Genomic DNA, 21,760 nt, shown 5'->3' with positions numbered 1-21,760 from the left:
GCTTCCATGAGGCAGACAAGAAGCCTCACTGTAAACGGCGTTACTGTGAAAACCCGAAATGCCGTGGCACCACTGGAGTTCCCAGAGAAGTACCCTGCTCTTGAGTGTAAGCTTTAGAACTGACAGACCTGTCTTTAGTCACTGGCCTTTTATTTATGAGCTGTGTGCTGAGACTTTGAACACCTCTCTTCATTTTCCTGAACCTTGGTTTCCTCATCTGCTGCTTTCCTAGGAGGAAATCTGTGGCTCAGAGCATGCAGCCGGGGTTCTGTTCAGGACCAGTTTTGGGAAGTCTTCTTTGATAATGATCGGTTGCTAAACCTTCTGTTGTTCTCGGTCAGGTTGTTTAATAAGCCTTGCATAAATTAATTTACTCTGCAAACACTCACTGAGTGCTTACTCTGGGAGTAGCATTAGCATAAACATGAGGGAGACAGGTGCAAAATATGATCCATGCTAGGCTGACAGGAGAGACATGGCAAGTGAAACAAACCATTGATGACATTTAAAGGCAAGGTGTGATACAGGAGAAATGGGATGTGATACAGGAGACTGGGTGAGCCCCTGAGTTCAGAAGAGGGCTCTGGATCCAGATTGCTGAGCTGTCCCCTGGCTTAAAGGTGGTGTAAGCATAAGTGGGAGAGACAGTCTAGCAGAGTGGTTTGGAGCCAAATAGACTTGGTTTTAGGTGCTGGCTGTGCCACTTGCTGCTTTTATGGCCCTGGATAAATTAATTAAACTCTGAGCCGACATTTCTTCTGGAAAGGTGGCTGATAATAGTACCTTTTTGTGGTACTAAAGATGGTACTCATTTTGTGGTACTCATTTCTAAGATGAAATGAGAAAAGTCATATAAAACACTTAACAGAGGAGCAAAGTAAGGATTCAATACATGTTAAGTAATAATAGGTAATATTTACTGAGGGAAGTAACTAGCAATGTTATTTGGGCAAATTGCTTCTCTTCTCTGGGGTTTCAGTTTTCCCATTTATAACATGAGACCCCTGAGGCCCTTGTTGACCTAATACACATGTGATTCTAAGGAATGACAGTATTTGAAGCTGTCCACCCCCAGGGCCAGGCACTAGAAGGATCTTCCCACCTGAGGCTTGCTCCAGGAAGCACCCCGTCCTGTGTCACTCGGTGGTTCCCTGCTGAACACTCAGCTGTGTTCCCGAGAGCCGCCCAGGCCTCACTCCTGACCCGGCCACATTCTTGCCTCACAACGTCCATCTTCTCTTGACCCCTGCACTCTAGGTCTATTTGTTTGACCTGACTTACAAGCAGCGGCCGTACACCTTCCTCTTGCCTAGAAAATGCCACTCCTCAGGGGGTAAGTTCTCCCTGCCCGGCTCCTTTGGGGCATCTCTGCTGGGAACGTGAGTGTGCACTGCCTCTGTCGGGCAGCCTGCCCCTTACCTTGCACTGTGGATGTGATCCTCTGAAAGGAGCAGTTTCTCTGAAATAACACCATACAGTAGGACGGAAGGGAATCCCAGGTCAGAGAGCTCTGTAAAAATGGGTTTGCCTCACAGCCCTTTTCACTTCCCTCAGAAAAAGTAGGTTCTTCCCATGGCTTGGCTCTTGAGGACCTGACGTAGTTGTGCCCTCCCCTGCCGTCCTAGACCAGTCTCCTAAGTGATTCTTCCTGGGGCCTGCAGTTGATTTAGGCACCTCCTCATACCCCAACTTTTAGGCATCCCTACAGCCAGATAATGCCAAGTTGAAGTTATGTCCCTCTCCAGCCAGCAGAGGGCGCACAGGCTTGCTTTATGTGCTTGCCGGTCTGCCTGTCAGAACTTGCTTTCTGGGAGTAGATCTACCCTGGGAGGGACAGCCCTGCCGTGGAGCCGTCAGATCCCCGGATGGAAGCTGGAGGGCTGCTGAGGAGAAGTGAGGACTGCCTCCTAAGTTGTTGCTGTTCCTTTCTAACCACCCACCGCCAGAAGTTCAGAATGGCAAGATGTCCACCAACGGTGTGTCCAACGGCGTGTCCAACGGCCTGCACCTTCACAGCAATGGCTTCCGGCTGCCAGAGACTAGGGGGCATGTCAGGTAAGGCCAGCCTGACTTGGGGCACAGAGGCTTCTGGAATGTGGCAGTGGTCCCTATGCCACCTCTGCCTGATGGGACTCCAGTCGTGCTCCAGCTGAAGCTCTGGTCTCTTGGTGCCAGTAGCCGGGGTCAGGACCCAGGGGCTAGCTCCTCTTAGCTCTGGGCTCCCTCCTAAAGGGTCCCGCACAGCCAGGCCTCCCCCGTTGTGTTTTCTGCATTCATAGCATCTTCAAGCCTCTTGCACTGCCAGGCCCTGAGCTCAGCTTTTGATATAGAGGTGCCCAGGTCCTCTAGCCCTTGAGAGAAACCTCTCTATAGAGAGATCCATGGGCGGGACTTGGACGGTGACAAAGTTCAGCTCAGCATGGAGGCTGGAGGTGTCAGCTACTTTCATGTCTAGTTTGATGAAGAATTCCTTTAAACCTGTCTAGGACAACTTCATTTCTGCCTGTCTGTTTTTTTTCACTGGCACAAAGCATTGGAATTGTGGCTATTGACCTGCCACAGTTACCCAAGCCAAGGGTGGGAGTGGCATCCTCTTTCATATGACAGTGCAGATCTCAGGGACCAAGAAAACCTGGGAGGCCTCCAGGCAGGGCCACAGACATCCTGAGGGGCTGCTCTGACCTTCCTTGGTTGGCCTGACACTCTGCTTCCCCCGTAGTCCCCAGGTAGAGCTGCCCCCATACCTGGAGCGGGTGAAACAGCAAGCCAATGAGGCTTTTGCTTGCCAGCAGTGGACCCAGGCCATTCAGCTTTACAGCAAGGCCGTGCAGAGGGCCCCTCACAACGCCATGCTCTACGGGAACCGAGCTGCTGCCTACATGAAGCGCAAGTGGTGAGTGGGCCTGATGGAACCAAGTTGCTGAGGCATCCAGGGACAGTAGCAGTGGCATCCTGCTGCCCCTCAGGGCATGTTAGGCCCAGGCCTCTCACCCATTCCTGGTTGGTGGTGGGCAGGTGCCTGACCTGTTAGTCAGGAAGCTTCAAACACCAGGAGAGCTCACAGTTAAATGGAACATGTTCACAAGTAGCTTCAGCATGTTAGTGCTGTGGTTGCTGGAAGTAGGAATTGGGAGAGTGGTTAATCCCAGTCCTTGGAGAATTGGGCCTTGAATCGGACTTTTAAAGGGGCAGTAGAATCTTGCTAGATGGAAATGAGGCCCTGGTGAATTCAGTTGCTATCTGTTTGAAGTGATTGTGCAGCGCCTTGACCTTGGAGTTTGCTGTCCTATGCTCTTGGACCCTTTGGACCAAGCACAAGCAGGATCCTAGACATCTGAAGCTGGCTGTGGGTCTTGCTGTGTGGTAATGGCCAGTGGTAAGGGAACAGGTCCATATCCTGAAGAACCCTTTATCTTTGAAGACCACCAGGGCCCCCAGCCCTTCCGCCTACAGCACCAGCAGGCAAGCAGGCAGGCAGACCCCATCCCCCAGCCAGGGCCAGGATGGGAGATGGATAAAGCTGGGCCCACAGCCATTTCTGCTCCGTCTGGCATCCGTCGGCTCTGCCCAGACAGACAGGCCAGCTGGTGTGCCATCGTCTGGCTGCAACTCGGCAGGCCAGAGAGGGAAGCTTAAGAAACCCACCCAAGTCAGCAGGCTGGTGGATGGGGGTTTGGGAAGATGCTGCCCCCACAGGCCTTAGCTCAGACATCAGGAGTTGGCCATGGGCTCAGATGGCAGCCAGCCCCAGGAGATGACAGTTGGGGGCCCTCCTGGGGTGTTTTGCCCCTCTTTTCCAGCAGGTGGGTAGAATGCAGTGGTCTTCATGCAGGCTGTAGGCTGAGCACACTCTCCTGCATTTTGCTGAGAAGGACTGATGGATTTCCCAGTCCACAGTACCCTTAACATCTTCTCTGAATCCCTACTATGCACTGAGAACTAGAGACACAAAGTTCTGTCCCTCCGAGTTACTGTGCTCCAGAGCGCACAGCCTCTGGACAGGGGATAAAGAGGTGGGCATGGTCCATCACTGAAGAGGCAGGAAGCAGTGAGTCTTTGAAGGGTCAGGTGAAGTGCCATGGGCAGAGGAAAAGTCGGGTCATTGTACCTGGGGATCAGGGAGCACCGGGAAGACGTGGTGTCTGCTTTCAGTGTGGGCAGGCTTAGACAGGAGAGGAAAGCGGGGAGGGGACTGTGGGGGAAGGACATTCCCAGGGAGATGAAACGGTGTGAACAAAGGCGTGGGGGTGGGGGACTGACTGAAGAGCTTGTTTGCAGAACAACAAATCCATTTGGCTGGAGCAGAGGGTTCGGGAAGGGACTGGCAGGAGATGAGTCTGTGAGGTAGCCTGGGGCCAGCCTGGGAAGGACTTGGAATGCAGAGCGGTGGCGTTTTGGCCTCGATTCAGTGGATGATGGGCAGCTACTGAAGAGTTTCGAGCAGCAGAGGGAGGTGTTGAGGGCTGTCTTTTCAGGGAGATTGAGCTGGCAGCAAGTCCGGATGGGTGCGCCCTGGGGCCAGCTTGCTCTCTCCCCATCCCCACGTGCCTGCCAGTGACCCTTAGAATGTCACGTTCTGTCCCAGGCCAGTCTCCCCAGGGCAGCCATCTGCTCCTGGATGCGGTGGGAGCTGTCGCCCTCTGGCTTCTGGCTGCTTTCTGGTCTGGCTCTCCCTGGGAGTTCTGAGGGGCACCTTGCAGGCGGTAATTGGGTTTCCGAAGCGCGCCTGCTCCTCCGTCACAGCCACTCGTTCTGACGCAGCTGCGCCGTCGGGACACTCTGTCTCCCGCCCGCCTCCGCACTGCCAAGCCTCTTGTCCCTGCTCTGAGCACCGGTGCTCCCTCTGGGTGCTGTAGGAGGGAGGGTCAGGAGCACAGCTCCAGCGTTAGACCTGCCCTGGCCCCCCGCGCACAGGGGTTGTGAGCTGTGCCTTGGTGGGGAGGCCATGGGGGGGGGGGCGGTCGGCGGCGTGCTTCTTAACGCAAGTGGGTCCTAGGCCCGCCTCACCCCAGCAGAGGGGAAAAACGGAGAAGTGGATCCTGTGAGGACACCTGGCTCTCCAGTTGAGAGGTGGGGCTGTCTGTGGACCTGGGCAGATGTGTATTCTATACTCCTGCACAGGGTGGGAGGAGGAGGGGCTTCTTCTCTGACCCTCCCCACCCCGCAAAACTATTCCCACTTCCCCACATCCATGCTTCGGGAGTTTGGAGAAGTTAGTGTGGACGATTTGCAGCTCCTGTGGCCTATGCCCGCCCCCACTCCCGCCATCCACTTCCAGAGGAGTGACTCTGCCAGACCGTCAGGCCCCGTCCTCCAGCCCCGGGAGGCAGAGGCCACAGCTGCTGTGGATCAGTCAGCCAGGGCAGAGGGGGCCTGGCTGAGGACTTGCTGCCTGCTGGTCAGCAGCCTGAATCCCCAGCCTGACACTTCTGGCTTCCCCGGACCACAGAACTGTCCTTGAGGGCCCCCTGCCTCAGACCTGGCTTTGAAGGCCAGCCGGGGGGATCTGAGGAGGTGGGTGGAGGAAAGGAGAAGGAGGGCCTGGGAGCCTGAGGCGGGCAAGATGCCAGGCCTTCTGCTGCAGGGCTGCGGGTGCCTGGGGTGAGCGGGTGCACAGTTGCACTCTGTGTCCAGCAGAGGGCAACCCGACACTGGTTTTTGCCTTATGCCCACCCTCTACCTGCCAATACGCCAGGGTTCCTGGCTTTCCTCCTAAACATACTCTGCCTCCTAGAGAGCAAGCCCTGGGCTGAACCAGGATTCTGTTCATCCCCAAATACCCTTGCCCTGAGATCGCTCAAAGGTGGGCTGGGGTGGCCACAGGAAGCGACAAGACTGAATGGGGACTCCCTACCTGCCACGGGGCCCCACCTCCAAAGCACACTCCCTTGCCTTCCCAGGGATGGTGACCACTACGATGCCCTGAGGGACTGCCTCAAGGCCATCTCCCTAAATCCATGCCACCTGAAGGCGCACTTCCGCCTGGCCCGATGCCTCTTTGAGCTCAAGTACGTGGCTGAGGCCCTAGAGTGCCTGGATGATTTCAAAGGGAAGTTCCCGGAGCAGGCCCATAGCAGCGCCTGTGACGCATTGGGACGTGACATCACGGCCGCTCTCTTCTCCAAAAATGACGGTGGTGAGTAGAGTGCGCACTGAGGAGGGGTTGCTGTCACTCTGTCTGTTGGAGATGCTGCGTGACATTCTGGAGAGGACGTAAGTCCTGAGACTGGAGAGGCCTGGGCTCACACTGATTGAGAACCACGTGACCCTGAGACAGTCACTTGGTCTCTTAAGGATTAGCAATAGCATGTTTAAGGCACCTGGTGTGGTTCCCCCGGGGCTCAGGATAGGAGTCGGCTGAGCTAGGTCATCCTCTCCTGTCATAGACAGGGCCTTGGCCGTTCCGTTGGGATCCGAGCTCCAGCTAGTTGGCTAGAGTGCACTTGCTCCAGATTGCATGGGTGCAGGAGAGACAGCCCACAGGGCAGTGGTAAGGCCCTGGGCACAGGGATGGAGCCTCGGTTCCAGTCTCAGCTCTGCCATGTGGAACCATGAGACTGGGCAGAGCACAGCCTCTCTGAACCTGCTGGCTTATTTGTACAGCATGTTGAAGGGCCTGCCCTGCTCCTCTGGGTAGTGCTGGAGAGTGAGCCAGGTAACTGTGCAGTCTGTAAACGTGAGAGGGGAGCTCACTGGGGGCAGACATGCAGCTTCCTCTTCTGCTCTGCAGCGTATTGGACCATGGATTGATCCATCTGTCTGGATAGTGCCAGGCACTGTGCTATGTCCTGGGAATACATCTAGGAACAAGTCAGATAGAATTTCTGGATTCAAGAATTTATAGCCTGGGAAGGACCCTAGCGATGAAGGAGAAGCAAAGAAGGCCCCGGGGGCCTGATAGGGTGTGAGTGCAGGGGAGGGGTTGAAGGCAGCCCGGGGTTTTTGAGGGAGACGTTCAGGCAGAGATCTTGAAGCTGGGGAAGAGGTGACTAGGCAGAGTGTCGCCAGAGGTGAAGCGTCTGGCAGAGGGACCAGCGCGTGCCAAGGCCTTGAGGCAGGCAGGGACAAGGCACTGAGAGAGCTGGTGTGACTTTACTGAGGCGCGTATGCGGCCACCGGGACCCAGGCTGACTTGTCTTCCGGGGCGGGAGGGCTAGAAAAATCACCCACTCAAGGCTCTCTTGGCAGCGCTTTGCCCTCCCCTCCCCGCCGCTCACCTCCACAGCAACAGACCTTAGGGCCGGGCATCCTCGGGGCTTCCAGACATTATTCAGGGACCTAAGCCAAGGCCGTCCTGGAATCAGCGATCTCCTCTTGAACACCCTCAAGGGCAGGATGCACAGATGCCTCTTTTCCACAGTTGTTCCCAGTTTTCCAGGGTAGTGGGAGAGGGACAGCCCTTCATGGCTTACTACTTGGACGGAGAACGGGGTGAAGGGTGGGGAGGAAACGGGAGGCGGGGAGAGACGGGCAGGACTCTCACGGTCCCTGTTCTCTGCCCCAGAGGAGAAGAAGGGAGCCGGCGGTGGCGGCGGCCCCGTCCGCCTCCGAAGCATGAGCCGTAAGGACTCCATCTCCGAGGACGAGATGGTGCTGCGGGAGCGAAGCTACGACTACCAGTTCCGCTACTGTGGCCACTGCAACACCACCACGGATATCAAGGAGGCCAATTTCTTTGGCAGGTCTGAGGCCCTGAGGAGGAGGAGGGCCCAGCCCAGTTGGCGGCAGGAGGTTGAGGGTGGCGTGGGGACCTAGGCTTTCAGAAGTCTCAAATCCCAGCTCTGTGCCCTTGGGCAGATGGCTTCACCTCTGTGAGCCACCATCCCCCTCCAGCCCTCCTCTGTAGATGACATACTCTTTTGGGTAGGTGAGATCCATGAATATGAATCAAGCATCTCCAGCAAGATCCCTTCTAAATATCAGCAGTGTGTTGGGGGCAGGTGTGCTGTAGGGTCTGGGGGTCTGGATCCAGAGAGGCTAGGACTACTGAGGAAAAGCTGAGGCAGGAGCATTCCCAGAGACCCCCGAGAGGCAGGATCCAATCCTGGCACCCAGGGGGCTTACGATGCACTTTGAGGGAGAGTAAGTCAGAGGGACCTCGGCTGTCTGTGACCCCAAGGTTAGGAGAACAGTTGGACAGTGACACGACTCTCCAGTGTGGAGAGGATGCTCGTGTGTGTGGGAGTTCCGAGTCGGGTGAAGACCCCAGAGTTCGGGGGGCTGAGTGGCTCCAGGCTTCCCTGCCACCCCCTTTCCCTCAGCCATGCAGCCTGTGGGCCATCCCCCGACCTGACCTCCCTGCTCTTTGCCCCCCCCCCCGCCCCCCCTCCGCCAGCAACGCTCAGTATATCGTCAGCGGCTCTGACGATGGCTCCTTCTTCGTCTGGGAAAAGGAGACCACCAACCTGGTCCGCGTGCTGCAGGGCGACGAATCCATCGTCAACTGCCTGCAGCCACACCCCAGCTACTGCTTCCTGGCCACCAGTGGCATCGACCCTGTTGTGCGGCTCTGGAACCCCCGGCCGGAGGTGAGGGGGCGGGCAGGGTGGCAGAAGCCAGGCCGGGAGGAAAGAAGGCGGGATGCTCTGCAAGGCCTCCAGCTGAGCTTGTGTGGGGCGGGATGGGAAAGGAGTCACAGCCTCACGGAGGCAAGGGGCTGCCAGGGGAGGAGCTCTCTCCCCAGGGGTCCAAGCTGCGTCAGGGCAGGAGCCAGCGAGTTCTGAAAGCTCCAGATGAAGCGGGCAAGTCCAGGGGCATATCCGTGAGCCAGGTGTGAAGGTGAGCCTCACACCCGGGAGGCAGTGGCCCAGTAACTGGGGCCGGGTGCGGGAGGGCAGGGAGGGCACCCGCCAGGGCACCCGCCCCACCCCAACACCAGCTCCCAGGTCAGCACCTCCCTTGGTGCCCTGCCCCTCGTGTCCCTCTGCGTCATGTCCCCCAGAAGCCCTGCAGAGGCCAGTGCCTCAGGCACCCGGGCAGCACGTAGGCTTTGTAGTCTGATGGCCCTTAGTTTGAATCCTGGTCCCTTTACTTAGACCTGAGGGACACAACCCAGGTTTTTATCATCTGTATATTGGAATGGGCATGACAGCACCACCTCAGAAGGTTGCTTTGAGGATTAAAGAAGTGATGCCTGTGATGCGTCTGGTCCACAGGGACACAGGGATGGTGTGGGCAGTCAGGTGGGCTGGCCTGAGGCCTCCCCTGCTCTCTGCCCACCTCCTCCCACTTCCCAGCTGGTAAAACAGAAGTCAAGAGGTGGATCTAACTCCAGAGGCAATTTCCTATACATTTTAAGACCTTTCCTTGAGGGATGAGTGGCAGCAAAAGAACGGGGTGGGGGAGCTGTGTCTGCACCCCACCAGGGTATGGCATCTGTGCCCCGCACATCCTGGGGCGAGGCTGCCCTCACCCGTGTCCATGCACCACCCCCCTCCACATGCTGTGTCCTCAGCACTTTGCAGTGTGGGGCCCACCAGAAGACGCTCTGCTGTGTGTACCGTCTGGGATAGATCCCACTGTGTGTGACCATGTGCCCCCATCCCCAGTGTAGTGCATCATCCCCCTCACGTGCATCCTGGTGGCTGTCTGTCCATTCGTCCACATACATCCCAGACGTGTTTCCCTTGCACCTGGGCACCCATGGGTACACCCACACACACCCCCTGGTATGTACATGCCCCTCCACACGCACAGCTCAGTCTGTGATCCCCGCAGTAAGCATGCCTCCCCCGGCCCCCCTCCTGCAGAGTGAAGACCTCACTGGCCGAGTTGTGGAAGACATGGAGGGCGCCTCCCAGGCCAACCAGCGGCGCATGAACGCGGACCCGTTGGAGGTGATGCTGCTCAACATGGGCTACCGGATCACGGGCCTGAGCAGTGGGGGCGCCGGGGCCTCTGACGACGAGGACAGCTCGGAGGGCCAGGTGCAGTGCCGGCCCAGCTAGGCCCTCCCAGCCCCGGGCCCAGCCCCCGCCATCGGCTGCATCCTCCGCCCCGGGCAGGAGGTCAGGGGGTTCTGTTTTGGTTTGTCTTCCCCGTCCCCCCATTTTTTTTTTTTCATTTTTCCCTGTTACATTTGTTAGTTTGGCATTGCGGGTGGGGATTGCTACAACTTGCTGGCTTTTGGACTTTTGGGCAGTTGCCCCTTGACTGGCCCCAGCCCTGAGCAGATGAGCAGGAGGGGAAGCCCCTCCATCTCCCCTGACCCCACCTCCCCCCCACCCCACATCCCTGCCTCAGGTCGGGAGGCCAGGCTGCTGCTGTCTCCGGGGACTGCCCCACCCTTTGGCTGGCAGCAGGAGTGGGGTGGAATTGGACAGGCTGACGGCGAGGCTGGCTCCCTCCTGGTCTTCAGGGAATGTTCTAGAAAAGGACAGGGTGCCCCCCCATCCCTGCAGAGCCCCTGTGTCAGGGTGGAAACAAGTGAGGAGGGAGCCCTGGAGTGGGCACAGTCAGGCCACTGCCTCCTGGCAGCCTGGCATCCTTTCCCTATCCCCCCTCGAAGCCCCCGCTGGACCCCCCATGCATGGGTGCTGGGTCCTTGCTGCGCCCGCCCGCCCTCACCGGCCCTCTGGGGGCTCAGCCTCTCCCACGGGCCCTGGCAGTGGGCAGGGGCACCACACCATTCCCCGCCTACCCGTGCCAGCCCTTCTGCACTCTGGGGGGGCCCTCTCCTCCCTTGGGCGCTCTTCGGCCTCACTGTGACCTTTCTGCCAGAGCTCCCAGCCAGGCCTCCTCTCGCTGAGATGGCACTCCCTCCCACCCCCACACGCTGAGCCGCCACAAAGACCAAAGAAGTGATGGCTTTTCTCTGTCCCCTGCTGCTCTGGGGGGAGGGGTGGGTCTTCTGAGCCCTGGGATGGAAAGTCCCTAACTCGGCCCCCTCCTCAGCAGCCCAGAGCTCTACACTGGATGCAGCGGTCCCCCCAGCACCCCACCACTCCCCCCAGGCCTCGCTCTTGGCCTCCTTGGCTCTCAGCTCCCCTCGGCGCTCCCTGGGCTCCAGGCTCCAGCTGCAGCCTCCCTCCACCCTGCTCCTTCCCTCCGCCCTGTCTCTGCCAGGTGCCTCCTCTCAGTCAGGCTTCAGAGAAGCCCTGGAGACAGCAGGGCCATGTTAAAAGCTTTTTCTCAGTTTTAAGAAGATGGGGGTGGGGGTGGGGTGGTGAGGATAGTGGTGGGGGGTCTGGCACCATCTCGTCATTGCTTTAATCCCAGCGACACAGGTGGCAGCCTCTCCCCCTTCCTCTCCCCCCCCCCCATCACCCCCCTACCCCTCTCTCCTAGCTTGGTAATGAAGTATATTTATTGGTGAAGGAAACAGCTGCTGCTGCTTCTCCTGCTGCTGGGACTCGCTCCCCTGTCTCTTCTCCACGACCTTTCTCCAGCCGGGAGGGGAGAGCCGGAGCGCTGAGGCTGGGCCTGGGGCCCAAGGACTAGCAGGGGCCCCTTTGCTTTCCTGTGTTCCAGCCACCCGCCATTTCCTCCCTCCCTGCCTCCTGCCTGCCCAGCCTGGGCCCTGCCGTGTGGAGAGACACAGAAGCCTTACTGTCCTCTGGGGGCAGGAGCCGAGCCTTTTTGTTGCTCCGCTCCCAGGAGAGTGAGGGTGACGCAACTGATTAAAACCATTTTGTTCTAGGTGTGGCTGGTGGCATTTGTGGGTTGCCCATGGGTCTGGGGGAAAGGGAGAGGATTTCATCTCCGTAGCTCCGTGACTCTTGAGTAACCACACCTCTGCCGGGTGGAATGAGGCCTGCCTTGGAACGTCCCTGTGGACGTGGCCACCAGCCCGGCAGGACTAAGTGCAGAGCCTGGCCCTGGTGGCCGTGATTTGCAATAATCAGCTTTCATTATCTGGACTGTCTTCTTATCTGTAAAGTAAGGAGGGTGAAGTCTTCGTGGGTTTTCAGACTTTTAAAATCACAACCCAAACAAATATACATCTTAGACATTGTGACCCAAGATACCCATGCTAATTTGTATGTATATAATGAACATAAGTTTTACACAATAACATTAAGCCTTGCTACATGCAGTGTGTTCTAGTTACCATTCTATTTTATGAAGGAGGGGAAAAAAGTGCTGTCTATAACCCACTAAATTGATTTCAAAATCTGTTGTTTCTTGATGGGCCCTAGATTAGAGGGTTTCTTAGACCAGAGGTTCCCAGACTGTCTCAGCTCACTGAACCATCAGTGCCTCAGTAGTTTTTACCTGGACCCCCCCCCTAAGCCAAAAGAAATACCTAACATTTCAACATGTTAATTAAGCCAAGATCACTTAAGAATTTATGTCCTGGGCTTCCGTGGTGGTCCAGTGGTTAAGAATCCGCCTGCCAATGCAGGGGACATGGGTTCAATCCCTGGTCTGGGAAGATCCCACATGCCACAGAGCAGCTAAGCCCGTGTACAACTACTGAGCCTAACCAGCCACAACTGCTGAAGCCTGTGTGCCTAAAGCCTATGCCCCACAAGAGAAGCCACCGAAATGAGGGACCCGTGCACTGCAGCGAAACAGCAGCCCAGTCACTGCAACTGGAAAAGGCCCATGCAGCAGTGATGACCCAGGACAGCCAAAAACAAATAATAATCTTTAAAAAAAATTTTGTCCTACCAAGTTAGTCATTAAAGAATACAAAAAAGAAAAAAATTGGAAAAAAAATACATATCAGAAGAAACTATCTCTATTTCATTCTTAATAACTACAGTAACTACTGGAATCTGTGTGCTTGTTGGATGCTGCAAAACTTGTCAGACTTTCTAATCAGATTGGACACTACCACCCTCATTTCATGTTCCACAGTGACTTTCATTTACTTTGTATCTCAGCAACCTCTAAAAACTCATCTCAAAGATGACATAATCAAAGAAATGTAGTGGAGTCTAAGGATAAAACTGAACCACCGTGAGCTTGCAATTCTCTCGGTAGCCAACAGATGCTAAGTAACTCTAAATTTAAAATATCCTTCTGTGCTCCTGTGACTTGACTGTGGCACCCTAAGGTACCCTGATGCACAGTTTGGGAACTGTGGGTCGGTACTGTAGGAACAATAGTTTCACTAGTGAGATTTTGTGGTTATTCTGTTTGTACATTTGGAAAGAACCAGGCTGAGGCCAGCAGGGTATACTCAGTTTAGTACAGGAGACAGGGAGGAGATTCTGTCAGAAGCACAATAGGTGATGTCATGAAGCAGGTGCTTACCATTCCTCTGTATTCCCAAACTGACGCTGCTTTAGCACGTTTCCAGACTATGCAAGGAAGGGGCGATATACCAGATCGAGGGACTAGGGCAGAGTCCCAAGTGCCCTCATGGAGCCTGAGTGATTCAGTTCAGCTGCATGGTAGAGGATGGAGTCACCCATGGACTTCAGGGGCAGCCAGACTGTGGAGGACTCCCTGTGCTTGATGAGGGATTGTAGGCTTGGTCCTGCGAGCAGGGATTAGCCATTGGAAGACTTCACCAGCAGCTCCGCTTCATTTGGAATTGGTACATTTTTTTTTTAAATAGAGTTTTTTTAGAGCAGTTTAAAGCTTACAGAAAATTAAAAAGATAATACAAAGTCCCATATACCCCCTCTCTCCCTGGCTCCATTTCCCCTCTTATTAACATCTTGCATCAATGTACATTTGTTACGATTAATGAACCAATGTTGATACATCATTAACAACTAAGGTCCGTAGCTTATATTGAGGTTCACTCTTTGTATTGTACAGTTTTATGGATTTTGACATATGCATAATGTCCTGTATCCACACTGTGAAAAATAGTTGCACTGCCATAAAAATCCCCTGCACTCCACCTATTCAGTGCTTACCAGCACAAAAAAAAAAGAGAAAAAAGTAAGTACTATAAGTACTAAGTACTTATATACTTAGTACCTACTAACTATGTACCAGCAAAATATACACAAGATATTTTTGAGGAAAACTATTAAATTATGATGAGTGAAAACAAGGAAAATCAGAATATGTGAAGAGATATTCCATGCTCATAGATAGAAAGCCTCTATTATTAATAAAGATGTCATTTCTTCCCAACTTGGGCAGTGAAATCTCGACCAAAATCCTAGCAGATTATTTCATGACTATCCACAGGCTTATTCTAACGTTTGTATGGAGAGACAAAAGACCCAGAATAGCCAACACAGGTAACAAAGAGAAAGAACAAAGTTAGAGGACTGACACTATCCAACCTCAAGACTTAATCATAAAGCTACAACAACCAAGACAGTGTGGCATCGGTGAAGGAAAAGACAAATCAGTGGAATGATCTAGGGATCCCCAAAGTAGATCCACCCAAATACAGTCAACTGATCTCTGACCAAACAGCAGAATCAACTCAGTGGAGAAAGGAAAGCAACCTTTGCAACAAATGGTGCTGGAACAACTGGATATCTCCATGTGTGGGTGTGTGCTAAGTCGCTTCAGTCGTGACTGACTCTGCAACCCCATGGATTGTAGCCCTCCAGGCTCCTCTGTCCATGGGATTCTCTAGGCAAGAACACTGGAGTGAGTTGCCATGCCCTCCTCAGGGGGTCTTCCCCACCTAGGGATCAAACTCATGTCTCTTGTGTAGCCTGCATTTTGGTGGGTGGTTCTTTACCACTAGAACCACCTGGGAAGCCCAGACATCTACATGCCCCACCCAACCCCTCCAAAAAAGGATCTAAACACTGAGTACACTGTTCACAAAAATTAACTCAAAATTGATCATAGAACTAAACGTAAAATATATCAATAAAACTCAGAAAACCACATAGGAGAAGATCTAAGTTTGGCAACACGTATTAACATTGAAAGCACAACCCATGAAAGAAAAAATTGATAAACTGGACTTCATCAAAACTCCTGCTCTATGAAATCGCTGTTAAGAGAATGAAAGAGACAAGCCAACAATTAACGAGAAATGAATTTTTACAACTCAACAATTTGAAATAAGCACCCCAATTTAAAAATGGGCAAAATATCTGAACAGACACCTCACGAAAGAGGATGTACAGGTGACTAGTAAGCACACAAAAGCTGCCCAACATTATGTCACTTCAGTTCAGTTCAATCTAGTTGCTCAGTCGTGTCCAACTCTTTGCGACCCCATGAACCACAGCACGCCAGGCCTCCCTGTCCATCGCCAACTCCCAGAGTCGACCCAAACTCATGTCCATTGAATCAGTGATGCCATCCAACCATCTTATCCTCTGTCATCCCCTTCTCCTGCCCTCAGTCTTTCCCAGCATCAGGGTCTTTTCTTTTTTTTTTAACTAAAAGAGTTGACAATTTTATTTTCACATTTCACAATACAAATGAAAATTGTTTTTTTTCTGTCCCACTACTTCCCTCCAAAACTACTCTCTCTCTCTCTGTTAGGAAGGGGGAACAAATTTTCCTTGTCATGCTGTTAGAAAACACCCCTAGTCACAGCACCATGATCTGGTGAAGTACAAGTAATATAAAACTGATATAAAGAAGCACCCCAATCTCCTTATCTGTCTGGTTGGGTCATTCCTGGCCGGGTGGGCACCATCATGGGATGGACAGGAGGTCTCATTATTGGGGGCCCAGGCATTGGCATGTGGCCTCCCGTAGGCAGCCTCATTCCAGGAGCAGATCCAACTGGCATCATCCCAAGAGGAGGGGTACCCACCATCGGCATCGTGGGAGGGCCCCCCATGTGAGGTGCAGGCATCATCCCAGGGCGAGGAGGACCTGGGAGACTGGGGGGAGGTGGGATCATTGCCCCTGCAGGAGGAGGAGGAGAGAAGGGTGTAGGAGGTATCTTTCCTTGTTGAAATACAGCAGTTGTTTTGTCAATCAGGCTCTGAGCCTGCCCTTCCATCCATTTCTGATAGTAGTCTTTCACATTCTCTTTGTGCTTCCTACCACTCCAGTGTGTCTTTCTCACAGATGGAGAATCATGGGTGAGGTGTGTGTCACAGTAGTCACAATAAAATTGAGGCATGTTGCTCCACAGGCCGTCGGCAACTCCGTTCCGCCCATCAGGGTCTTTTCAGATGAGTCAGCTCTTCGCATCAGGTGGCCAAAGTGTTGGAGTTTCAGCTTCAACATCAATCCTTCCAGTGAACAGCCAGGACCGATCTCCTTCAGGATGGACTGGTTGGATCTCCTTGCAGTCCAAGGGACTCTCAAGAGTCTTCTCCAACACCACAGTTCAAAAGCATCAATTCTTCAGTGCTCAGCGTTCTTTATAGTCCAAGTCTCGCATCCATACATGACTACTGGAAAAACTATAGCCCTGACTAGACGGACCTTTGTTGACAAAGTATTGTCTCTGCTTTTTAATATGCTGTCTAGGTTGGTCATAACTTTTCTTCCAAGGAGTAAGCATCTTTTAATTTCATGGTTGCAGTCACCATCTGCAGTAATTTTGGAGCCCCAAAAAATAAAGTCAGTCACTCTTTCCATTGTTTCCCCATCTATTTGCCATAAAGTTACAGGACCAGATGCCATGATCTTCGTTTTCTGAATTTTGAGCTTTAAACCAACTTTTTTACTCTCCTCTTTCACTTTCATCAGGAGGCTCTTTAGTTTTTCTTGACTTTCTGCCATAAAGGTGGTATCATCTGCATATCTGAGGTTATTGATATTTCTTCCAACAATCTTGATTCCAGCTTGTGCTTCTTCCAGCCCACCGTTTCTCATGATATGCCCTGCATATAAGTTAAATAAGCAGGGTGACAATATACAGCCTTGACATACTCCTTTTCCTATTTGGGACCAGTCTATTCCATGTCCAGTTCTAACTGTTGCTTCCTGACCTGCATACAGACTTCTCAAGAGGCAGGTCAGGTGGTCTGGTATGCCCTTCCCTTTCAGAATTTTCCACAGTTTATTGTGATCCACACAGTCAAAGGCTTTGGCATAGTCAATAAAGCAGAAATAGATGTTTTTCTGGAACTTTCTTGCTTTTTCGATGATCCAGTGGATGTTGGCAATTTGATCTCTGGTTCCTCTGCCTTTTCTAAAACCAGCTTGAACATCTGGAAGTTCACAGTTCACATATTGTTGAAGCCTGGCTTGGAGAATTTTGAGCATTACTTTACTAGTGTGTGAGATGAGTGCAATTGTGCAGTAGTTTGGGCATTATTTGGCATTGCCTTTCTTTGGGATTGGAATGAAAACTGACCTTTTCCAGTCCTGGCCACTGCTGAGTTTTCCAACTTTGCTGACATATTGAGTGCAGCACTTTCACAGCATCATCTTTCAGGATTTGAAATAGCTCAACTGGAATTCCATCACCTCCACTAGCTTTGTTCGTAGTGCTGCTTCCTAAGGCCCACTTGACTTCACATTTCCGGATGTCTGGCTCTAGGTGAGTGATCACACCATCGTGATTATCTGTCATGAAGATCTTTTTTGTACAGTTCTTCTATGTCACTGTGTCACTAGGGAATTACACATTAAACCAACAATGAGATACCACGCCACACCGATTAGGATGACAACATCAAATGCTGACAAAGATGTGAAGCAACAGGAACTCATTCACTGCTGGTGAGAATGCAAAATGGTAAGAGTTTGGCAGTTTCTTACAAAGTTTAAATAGTGTTTTTCTAAGATCCAGCAATTGCTCTCCTTAGTTGAAATTGTTATGTCCATGCACAAACGCATATGTAAATGTTTACAGCAGCTTCATTAATAATTGCCAAAAACCGGAAGCAACCAAGAAGTCCTTCAAAACGCGAATAGATAAAATAGGTACAGCATGCAATATATGGAAATGAGCAATCAAGCCCCAAAGCCAGGAAGGAAACTTAAGTGCATCATTGCTTTTGAAAGAAGCCAATCTGAAAGCCATACCATATGATTCCAACTATATGACATTCTGGAAAAGGCAAAACTAGAGACAGTAAAAAGATCCATGGTGCTCCATTTTTATCGTGCATCTGCATGTGTTACTCAACCCTGCTGATGGGGAGCCTGGGGCTCGGTCAGATAAGCCTGCACAGAGAATGTGTAGCAAAAGAGGCTTCAGAATTGGAACTCCTGTGTTTGTGGTGGGCAGATGTGGTCCCAGGGTCCTGCGGTGGGTCTCTGTGCTCAAATGTAGTTGCAGAACTGAAAAGGTGATAAGAGATCATCTAGCTCAGCGGTTCCCAGCCCTGGTTATACCTTAGAACCCCCTGGGATACTTAACCACCCCAGAGATTCTGTTTTAATTGGTCTCTGGGGAAGGTGGGGAGGTGTCCAAGCAGCCATCCATTTGAAAACATCCCAGATTCATTCTAATGTAGGGCCACAGTGGAAAACCGCCAATCTAGTCCTATTTCCAGACCATCTATGGAGTCCTATTTACGAATATAGACAAGTTCCAAAGAGAGGCAGGAAGACGGAATGGGCTGCCTAAAACCCAAGTTAATTAGAGGCAAAACCAGGACTGGGTCACTAATCTCTGCTTCCTGGTCCACTTCTTTAAGAATCATTTTACTTATTTAATGTCATGATACTTTTTGAGCCCCTTTTTGCCCAGTGCTGGCTTAATGAAAATGCACCCAGTGGGTTAGCCCCTGCGTTCCCCACATTATCTGGAAGACGTGGGTAGCAAATAAGGGGGTCGTGCACAGTCCCTGAATGTTGGATTTCGCCATGGAGTTCCCCACTGAGTGGCAGGCCCTGTGTCTGATGGACATGATGGCAGGCATGAGGCACTCATGGAGACATGGTCTGCTTCCTGCATCTGACCCATTTCTGTATATATAACAGGTCCTAGGGTTTCCCTGGTGGCTCAGAGAGGAAAGGATCTGCCTGCAATGCAGAAGACCAGGGTTCACTCCCTGGGCAGGAAAGATACCCTGGAGAAGGGAATGGCAACCAACCTGCTCCAGTATTCTTGCCTGGAAAATTCCATGGACAGAGGAGCCCGGTGGACTGCAGTCAATGGGGTTGCAAAGAGTCGGACACAACTGAATGACTAACGCAAACAGGTCCTGGTCCAGTGAGGCCGCAGTTTGCACCATTTTATGATGATTTACAGAATCTCAGGTCTCATCCTCATCTCTCTTTAATGGCCCTAAAAGGGGTCACCAGCAGAGAAAAAGCAGGGTTGAGGTTCAGAACCCCAACTCTATCTAGTTCATGCATGCTAAGTCGCTTCAGTTGTGTCCAACTGTGTGACCCTGTGGACTGCAACTTGCCAGGCTTCTCTGACCATGGGATTCTCCAGGCAAGAATACTGGAGTGGGTTGCCATGCCTTCCTCCAGGGGATCTTCCCCACCCTGGGATCGAACCCCTGTCTGTTACATCTAACCTGCATTGGCAGGCGAGTTCTTTACTACTAGCACCACCTGGGAAGCCCAGTTTATGTTTAGACCTTGGAAAAGTTCCTGAACCTTTCTGGGCTTATTTTTCTCTTTGGGAAAATGGATGCCATGATACTTGCTCTCTGGTTACTTCACTGCATTGTAAGGAGGCACCAAATCAGGAGAGTATGCACATCAAAGTGCTTTTTGAGTGGTTAAGTGGTGATGAGTGGTTTTAATTGCTATAATAGCTAACGCTGAATGTTCATATTGGGCCAATAGCTGATCAGCTATAGCTTATCCAATAAACTTTTCAGGAACTTTGCAACTTTTTTCCCCCCATTTTAGGGATGAGGAAATTGATGCCCTGACAGGTTCAGTTACTTTCCTAAGGCCTAACAACCTCTGACAGAGCTAAGGGTCAGTACTGGGCTTGCTGGCTGACACCTGAGTTCACATGTTCAAGCATCATGCTTTATCACCCACCTGGCAGCAGAACACTTAGATTCTGGGCCTGGCTGTGCTTTCTATATTCTTAGGGAAGTTTAGCTGTCTATAAAATGGAATGGAGAAGGAAGTCATTTTGTAATTTCTGATGTCTTAATGGTCAGAGGGTGGTGTGTTCTCAAATGGTTTGTTGCATTGTATCTGCCCTGGTGGTCCCTTCCCCACCACGGAAAGGTTTGGAGCTATCCAGAAAGACAGTTTAGGCCTTAATGGCGGGAATCCAAAGGAGCAGAAGCAGAAAGGCTGCAGAAGAGAGGGGACACACACACAGAGCGTCCCCCCCAGCAGCTCCGCCAACCTGCGCTGAGATTGCCCCAGGCTCAGCTCTGCTTCCCTGGCTTATTGATTGAGGTGATTCTTCTGCCAGAGCCCTGAAGGAGACCAATCTATAGTCAACAGACAGCTCCGGGGACAGTCCTTAAGCGCTTCTATCTGCCCAGTGCCGTTCTGACTCCAAGGTCCAGTGGATCTAGTCAGTCCCCTTCTCAAGGAGTTCACAGTCTCCTGGGGTAGACAGACATGTAAACAGCTAATGCTAATACAAGTATACATGAATATTCAATAGGCAGAAACAGCCTCCGTGCTCTGGGAGCAAAGAGGGAGGATTTGCTGGAAACCTTGACAGTGGTGTAGGAGAGCAGGGGAAGGGCACTCTGCTGAAGGAACAGTTCGAGCAAAAACACAAGGTATGAAGTGCAGGGCTCATTCTCCGAAGGGCAAACAGCGCAGTGAGGTTAACTCCAAGCAAGTCCCAAGGGAGACAGAGAGATGAGGGTGGAAAAAGAAGGTTAAGGGTTGGGGCCAGACCATGAGGGCCTTGAATGCCAGAATGAGGAGTGAGATGGCCTGGGGAAGGAAGGAAGGATGTGAGCTCTGGGGACTTCTACCTGGGGCCAATTGAGGGGGTGTCCTGACCCACACCAAGAGAGGACATGCCCTGAGTTCACCCTTCAAACAAGCAGCATCTTACCCTTGAATCTTTCCCAGCTTGACGCTTCCAGCTCTGCCATCCTTCCCTCCCCCAGCCAGTCCTATAAGTGGGTCCAGATGGTCATTCCTATTTTAGGTCGGGGTGTGTGTTGGGGGAGGGGTAGCTATGAGCTCTATCAACCCTTTCCTGAGCTGTCTGTTAGAGGAGCTTCTTCCAGGACACTGCTGTGATCCTCTGAGCCTGGAAGGGCGTGTTAGGCCTTGGTGGAGATATCCCATCTGTCTGTGCGTGATAGGGGTGGCAGCAGCAGAGGAGGCAAGGACACGGGCCAGGGAGGCCTTCACATTGGGTAAGAGGACCAAGGTGACGTGTACAAGTGGGAGGCGGCCCTGTGGACAGGCTGTGATGGGGAACAAGCCTGGGGCAGAGGCCCCAGAGGAGTCAGAGAAGGAGCTGGCTTCTCCCTCCAGGTACCTGGAATTCTCCAGGCAAGAATGCTGACTCTTTGCGACTCTATGGACCATAGCCTGCCAGGCTCCTCTGTCCATGCGATTCTCCAGGCAGGAATACTAGAGTGGGTTGCCATGCCTTCCTCCAGGGGATTTTCCTGACCCCAGGCATGGCAACCCACTCCAGTATTCTTGCCTGGAGAATCGCATGGACAGAGGAGCCTGGCAGGCTATGGTCCATTGGGTCGCAAAGAGTCAGACATGACAGAAGCAACTTAGCACAGCACATGGACCCCTTCAGGTACCTGCCTCTTCTCATGCCCCTGCTTCTGCAGCTGCTTAGACCAAGGGTAGGAGGATGCAGGCCATGGGGAAGGGCTGGGGCTCTCTAGTCAGACCCTGCTGAGCACTGTGCCTACCAACATCCATGGGGCCCTTAAAACTCTTGGGGCACTGCCAGGTAGCAGCTAACAAGCTAGGTTCCTGCCCTCAGACTGACTGTAGCTGTCATACTAAGCTTATAAGTATTTGTCATTCATTCAGTTTAGCAAATACTGGTTAAGGAAATGCTCTATACTAGACACTAGTAGGCATTGGTTTTACAAAAGCGAAAAAGATA

At 52.4% G+C, this 21,760-nt stretch overlaps 2 protein-coding genes across 10 annotated transcripts in view; one reads left to right on the top strand and one right to left on the bottom strand.

Moving 5' to 3' along the window:
* WDTC1 (WD and tetratricopeptide repeats 1) overlaps positions 1–16,902 on the top strand; it is a 68,368-nt gene extending 51,466 nt beyond the window's left edge. The window contains exons 10-17 of one of the 9 annotated variants that reach the window (XM_069574892.1): positions 1,258–1,333; positions 1,947–2,055; positions 2,720–2,893; positions 5,901–6,136; positions 7,505–7,682; positions 8,394–8,528; positions 9,750–10,007; positions 15,968–16,902. In XM_069574892.1, the coding sequence (XP_069430993.1) occupies positions 1,258–1,333; positions 1,947–2,055; positions 2,720–2,893; positions 5,901–6,136; positions 7,505–7,682; positions 8,394–8,528; positions 9,750–9,819 (978 nt within the window). In that variant the 3' untranslated portion in view covers positions 9,820–10,007; positions 15,968–16,902. Of the gene's footprint in view, positions 1–1,257; positions 1,334–1,946; positions 2,056–2,719; positions 2,894–5,900; positions 6,137–7,504; positions 7,683–8,335; positions 8,779–9,749; positions 11,002–11,316; positions 11,638–15,967 lie in introns of those variants that run through there. The other 8 variants (XM_069574887.1, XM_069574889.1, XM_069574883.1 and 5 more) reach the window with 8 other exon arrangements.
* On the bottom strand, positions 13,477–16,029 carry LOC138432998 (U1 small nuclear ribonucleoprotein C-like). The gene has a single exon (XM_069574905.1). The coding sequence runs from the start codon at positions 15,953–15,955 to the stop codon at positions 15,479–15,481; it is 477 nt and encodes a 158-aa protein (XP_069431006.1). The 5' UTR covers positions 15,956–16,029; the 3' UTR covers positions 13,477–15,478.
* Positions 16,903–21,760: the final 4,858 nt, after the last annotated feature.

Source organism: Ovis canadensis, chromosome 2 (genome assembly GCF_042477335.2).
Source record: "Ovis canadensis isolate MfBH-ARS-UI-01 breed Bighorn chromosome 2, ARS-UI_OviCan_v2, whole genome shotgun sequence".
Lineage (NCBI taxonomy): Eukaryota > Metazoa > Chordata > Mammalia > Artiodactyla > Bovidae > Ovis > Ovis canadensis.
The sequence above is the reverse complement of the archived record's forward strand: the minus strand, read 5'-3'. Positions and strand labels throughout refer to the sequence as shown.